At 29.8% G+C, this 5,642-nt stretch overlaps 1 protein-coding gene across 1 annotated transcript; it reads left to right on the top strand.

The window, feature by feature from the left end:
* Nucleotides 1–813: 813 nt before the first annotated feature.
* Nucleotides 814–3,738, top strand: LOC137805652 (protein translation factor SUI1 homolog). The gene is made up of 5 exons (XM_068605596.2): nucleotides 814–1,041; nucleotides 1,694–1,780; nucleotides 2,533–2,738; nucleotides 2,814–2,867; nucleotides 3,506–3,738. The coding sequence occupies exons 2-5, from the start codon at nucleotides 1,744–1,746 to the stop codon at nucleotides 3,548–3,550; spliced, it is 342 nt and encodes a 113-aa protein (XP_068461697.2). The 5' UTR covers nucleotides 814–1,041; nucleotides 1,694–1,743; the 3' UTR covers nucleotides 3,551–3,738.
* The last annotated feature ends 1,904 nt before the right edge of the window (nucleotides 3,739–5,642 follow it).

Here is a 5,642-nt window from a genome sequence, read left to right as displayed (position 1 = left end):
CAAATTCAACATATTTAAATAGCTCAAAATGCTATCTTTTTCTACTTCATTTCCACTTTCCAAAAAAGTAATGATAAACACTGGTTCATTCACTTCAAATATTCACTTATACATTTAAATTATTATAATATAACATTTTATTTTAAAAAGTTGTTGTAGAACAATTATTTTTTACTGTTAAGATCTTTTAAACAAATTTTATTCTTTTTAAATCTCAGTTAAAGGTAGAATAACACTACAAAAATAAAAAATTCATATATCAGAATAAAATCCCATGACATTAGCTTCCACTATATGCATGATATAACTGAGATATGGTCACAACAAACTCATTATTGTGCAGGAGGATTAGAATATTATTTTAAGAACTAAACAAAATTAATATAAAATTTCAAATAAAATATTACTAAAGTAAATATAAGTGAATAATGATGAATAAACCACCGTATTCACGTTATCAATTTTCATTAATCTTCTCTAACCTGATAAAATAAAAATACATTAAACATAATTAAATATCAAATGACTAAAAAATTAATTAAATAAATAATTAATATACCAAATTTATTAAATAAAAATATATTTAAAATTTTAAAAAAACTATGTAACATAATTAAATTTACATGTCAAATGTTGAATAGCCTATTTAATAAAAAATAACATTATATAAAGTTTTTTTTTTTTTTTGAAAAAGTCCCCAGCTAAAGAAAGTATTTAACCCTTTATTTTAACAATGGCGTGATCTAAATAATTAGTTTATTTTTGCAATGAATAATCATAATCATAAAATCTAAATATGTTATGGAATCCAAAGAGGATTCTAGATATTTATTTATTCTCGAGAAAGAAAACTTTACGCATGCACAACGCACGTGCCGCTGTCAAGTTCCTTATTAAAGAGACCCCTTCTCTTCCAAACGCAACCAGACTTCAGCGCGTCGCAGACACAGAAAGCAATCACTTCACTTCAGCCTTATCCAATTTAGGGTTTCGGTTCTTCACCTTACCTTTCACGTATCGAAACCTTAAATTTAGGATCAGGTAGCTTCTCATGATCCGTTTTAAGATTTCGTTTTTCTTTGTCGCTAATTCTAGGGTTCGACGTTCCTTTGTCACCCGTAATCTTATTTTACTTAATTTTTTCTTCCTATTTTTGTTTCCCTCCGATTTCTTATAAACTTTTAGGGTTTTTGTTTTGATATAGTATTGATCTGATCTTCCTGTTAGAAAACTCGTGTTTGTTATGCTGAAAGGGTCGTTTTTTTTAATTCATATTTTTAGGTTGATTTTGGTGTACAATGATTTTTGAGGTATGGGGTTTTTCTTCTGTGGTGATTTTTTCGACGGTGTAATTCCTTGATCGTCACTGTCAATTTCAAGGAAAAATCTGAACTCTAGGAAATAATTTTGCTTTGTGCTACTGAGATCTTTTGAAAATTTTAAAATCAGTGTTTTAAGTTGTGGCGAATAAACCAAGTGTTTAATTTTAAATATAGTGTAGCTTTAACTTGGTACAGAGGTTAAATTTTTTTTAATACATGGGATGGTCGTTGATGAAATTTTCTCTAGTTTGTTGTGTTGAATATTCTTTTTATGTGATGGAGATTATTAATGACAGGGATTTGTCTTTTAATCTTTTCAAGTGTGCTATTATTGTAATTCAATTTAGCTGACATGTTGATTGCAATGTCAGGTCTGAACAATCTGGTTGGTGGAACCTTTGGTCATAGAGAGTCAAGTTTTATGTCTGAATTAGACGCTCAAATTCCTACTGCCTTCGGTATGTTGCGACTCCTTGACAAATGTTTTAATCTCTGGATTACTTGTCTTGTTCATGATATGTGATATTTCTAAAGGGAATAGATATCAATTCATTATGTATGTGTGATTAACATAGCGTTTCTTTTTTTATCTATGTTTTCCTTCCATAATTCTGTTGTGGTATATGCTTGCGCAATATGATGTCTATATTTACTCTAACTTTTATGTCTTACAGTAGTTATTTTGTTTGATCGTCTTTATTTTTCAGCAGTATGCGAATAAATATGTATTTTGTGCACTTTTCCATTTGATTCTCAGTTATGTACCTTCTAATATACAGTTCAGTGAAAATTTAGTTGCGGACTCTGTTACTTTCATTTGTATTCCCTGAGCATGGAATTTGACATTTCCCTTCACTTTTCTGTTTTATGAGCGTCATGTTATTTTGAATACTCATTTGATTACATCCCATGGTCGAACAATAATGTTGTCCTGTACATTCAGACAATCTTATGTGTATCTTTCTTGAATAGGAGATTATTCAGAAAAAAAGATATGCTAGCTGTATGAGTTTTCTAAGTGTTGTTTTATGGTGACTTTTATGTTGAGCTTTTCATACGTTGTATTGCATTTCAGTTTTACCATTTGTGAAAGTTGTGTACACATGCTTGCTCACTATTATATATTTATGAGAAGTATTTGGTTACTGTGATTATTCAATTCTGTTTAATGATTGAGTCTGATAAATAATGTGTTTGCCTCAATTTATAGATCCTTTTGCTGAGGCAAATGCTGATGACTCGGGTGCTGGGTCAAAGGAGTATGTGCATATTCGTGTACAACAGAGAAATGGTAGGAAAAGCCTGACAACTGTTCAGGGATTGAAAAAAGAATTCAGCTATAACAAGATACTTAAAGACGTTAAGAAAGAGTTCTGTTGCAATGGCACAGTTGTTCAGGACCCAGAACTAGGACAGGTCTGTGTTGACACTCCCCTCTTTGATAATGATCTACCCATTGTATCTTCAGCTAACAAGTGTTTGTGGTCGTAGGTTATTCAACTTCAAGGTGATCAGCGGAAGAATGTTTCTGCCTTCCTAGTCCAGGTAACCGTCCTCATCTTTTGTGTTATGAAGTGTATTATAATTTCTATGATTACATATCCATATTGATTTTCATCTTTTCGATTCGCTTCTTTCTGTACTATTTTCATTATTGTGCTTTAAGGCTTAGTTTGTGGAATCTCCCATTTCAGAGAATGAGTGACTTTTGAAAATATACTCTGTTAGTCTTGAATGTGTTGCAAACATAGCTGGTCGATCTGTAATTTTGCACTTATGAGACAATATCCAATATTTTGAAATTGTATGTTAAATGTGAACCTAGGCCCCTGTATACTCTTCTAAAGTATAGAAAATTTATTTAACTTAATATATTTTTATGCTCAAGAAAAAGAAAGCTAAGAAAAACGAGAAGGAAGCACAAATAGATTTTATTTGTATAAATCATGGTTGGGTCTTAGCACACAATGGTTTGCGATATTGTAATTTAATTGATGGTATCTGTAACACTAGAAAATGGATTAAACATGTCACATACGAACAAGTATATACTTCTATTCATTCCTCTAGAGATATGGGAAAAAATTGTAATTGTTTTCAAAGAATGTACCATGAAATATTTGGATACTGGGATTCTCCATCTAATCATCTTGTTGGTTGTTTTCTCTTGTGAATGTTAACAGGCTGGTATCGTGAAGAAGGAGCATATCAAGATTCATGGTTTCTAAGCGATTGGGGTCTCAAGTATCAAGTCTTACCAGCTAGCCTATGTGCTGGGCATAGATAATTTGAGTTCTGTTATTGTGGTATATCTAGTGTGTTCTGGTATTTAATCATGTGATGTGGAATTATGGATTTTAGAATATTGTGTTATTTGCTTTTAAGACATATATGAAAAACCAGTTTAATCGACTTCTATTCGATCTTTTAACTTGTAAAACCTAGGTGAAAAAGAAAAAAAGAAGAGGTGAGAAATATTAGAGAAATTGTTTTGTAGTATTGTTTTATTTATTTATATTATTAGTATTATTTTTATTTCTTTGTTATAAAGAATTAGATTTGAAAAAAAAAAAGAAAAACTGCAGTAATGGATTATTCGAATGTTTTAAAACCACTCTACTATTACAAAATACTATCGAGTTCGATATGTTTTGACAACTTTTTCCGAAAATTAATTTTAGCTTAAGTTGAATATAATTTATTTTTCTAATTTCAATTTCAATAAAAATTGTTTTTTGAACAAAAATTTACGTTGATTTTTTATGTGATTTTCCCCCGTGATTTATATATAAGATAAAACTGCTAATGATAAGGTGGTTTTATTGAGATAATTGATGTTAAAGAAAATAGAAATTTGTTCATTTAAAGAGTTTCAATTACCTAAAAATATTCGATGAAGAGGACATTTGACTAATCTTGGTCTAGAAGGTATGAAATTGAAAATATTTAGTTAGAGAAAAAGTTTTGTAGCACTCACAGTTAGGTAAACTTTTATATGCTTTTTCAATTTATAAAAAGAATTTATAGTTTTTAATAGATTAAACTTTATGATTAACATTGATAAGGTTGTTGTTGTTATAATGAATATATTCCTTACTCTTTTTCTATCAGAAATTTTAACCGAGTTATCCATTTTTGTTAAAGGTTTTTAATGATTTGCTACCAGTTATTTTGTTTGGGTATTTTGATTCAGAAATTTTAAAATTCAGCAGCAACATCAAGGACCTAAATTTTCAAGAGAAATTAAGAATTCAAAATAATACAATTTAAAATGCTGTCACATTCTTTCCTCTTATTTATTTTTCCAGCAAGAGTATGTTTGTTTGGACGTCTTGTGTATGGTTTCATATGGAGAAAAAACAAAGAAGTCAATCTCTTTAGTGTTAGAAAAGTAGATGTCCATTAGCTAAAAATTGGATACCAAACCCATAATATACTTGGATTTATTATTTCCTAAGATATTCACCTTTTGAAATGTCATGCTTCTTTCTTGTTTGTTGAGGTGTCATCACAAATATCATTTAGGTTGGCTTGATATAGATGACTAACACATGATGCTGGGTGAGAAACGGTCTAAGAGATTCTGTTACTTTTCTCTCTTTTATAAATGATAGAGGTCTTTTTCTTATTTTAAATTTTGTTATGTTGAAATACTCTAGATAAGGTAAATATTACACTTCTGATAATACAATTTGTAGTAACTCAGATGAAGTTATAATTTTGGGTTGTATACTTAAAAATGTTTTTTTTAACCAATTTTAGATTAGATAATATGTAAACTATGTACTTAATTCAAAAGTTATTTTTTGTTAATTTCGGATTACTCAATCTAAAAGGTTACAAACCTGAAAGTTTCACTTTATTTCAATACCATTACATAACCATTATCATTCCTACTATATCAATCTTCATCTATAATGCCATATACACTCTCCCCTCATCCATGCCAACTTCGAAAAAGTCCAGTTGTCAAAGGCGAGCCAACAAGCGAAGCTAGGCATAATCAAACTTTTGGTTGGAGGCATATAATTGACTAAGATGCAACAATGATGATCCTTCTAGGTTTTCACAGTTTTCTCACATGAATTTGAATGTAACCAAGTGGTTCTTCTTTCAAAAATTCAATTTTGGTACATACATATTATATAATAGAGGCTCTACACATTTAATAATATTATATTTTCATTCTATATTTCTCTATCCTTTTATTTCTCTCTGGCTCTCTCTTTTATGCTTAACATGGTATCCATTTTTCGCATCCTTTCCTTGTTTGAGTGTCCATGGCTTTTGCAACCTATGCCTCCACCTCTTCCTCCTCTG

The sequence above is a fragment of the Phaseolus vulgaris genome, chromosome 11 (assembly GCF_051622355.1).
Source record: "Phaseolus vulgaris cultivar YP4 chromosome 11, ASM5162235v1, whole genome shotgun sequence".
In the NCBI taxonomy this organism is placed as follows: Eukaryota; Viridiplantae; Streptophyta; class Magnoliopsida; order Fabales; family Fabaceae; genus Phaseolus; species Phaseolus vulgaris.
The sequence above is the reverse complement of the archived record's forward strand: the minus strand, read 5'-3'. Positions and strand labels throughout refer to the sequence as shown.

Coding starts and splice junctions, on each gene's coding strand:
- LOC137805652 (XM_068605596.2), top strand. CDS start 1,744: ATGTCTGAATTAGACGCTCAAATTCCTACTGCCTTCG. Junction 1,781..2,532: donor TCAAATTCCTACTGCCTTCG/GTATGTTGCGAC, acceptor CTCAATTTATAG/ATCCTTTTGCTGAGGCAAAT. Junction 2,739..2,813: donor AGGACCCAGAACTAGGACAG/GTCTGTGTTGAC, acceptor TTGTGGTCGTAG/GTTATTCAACTTCAAGGTGA.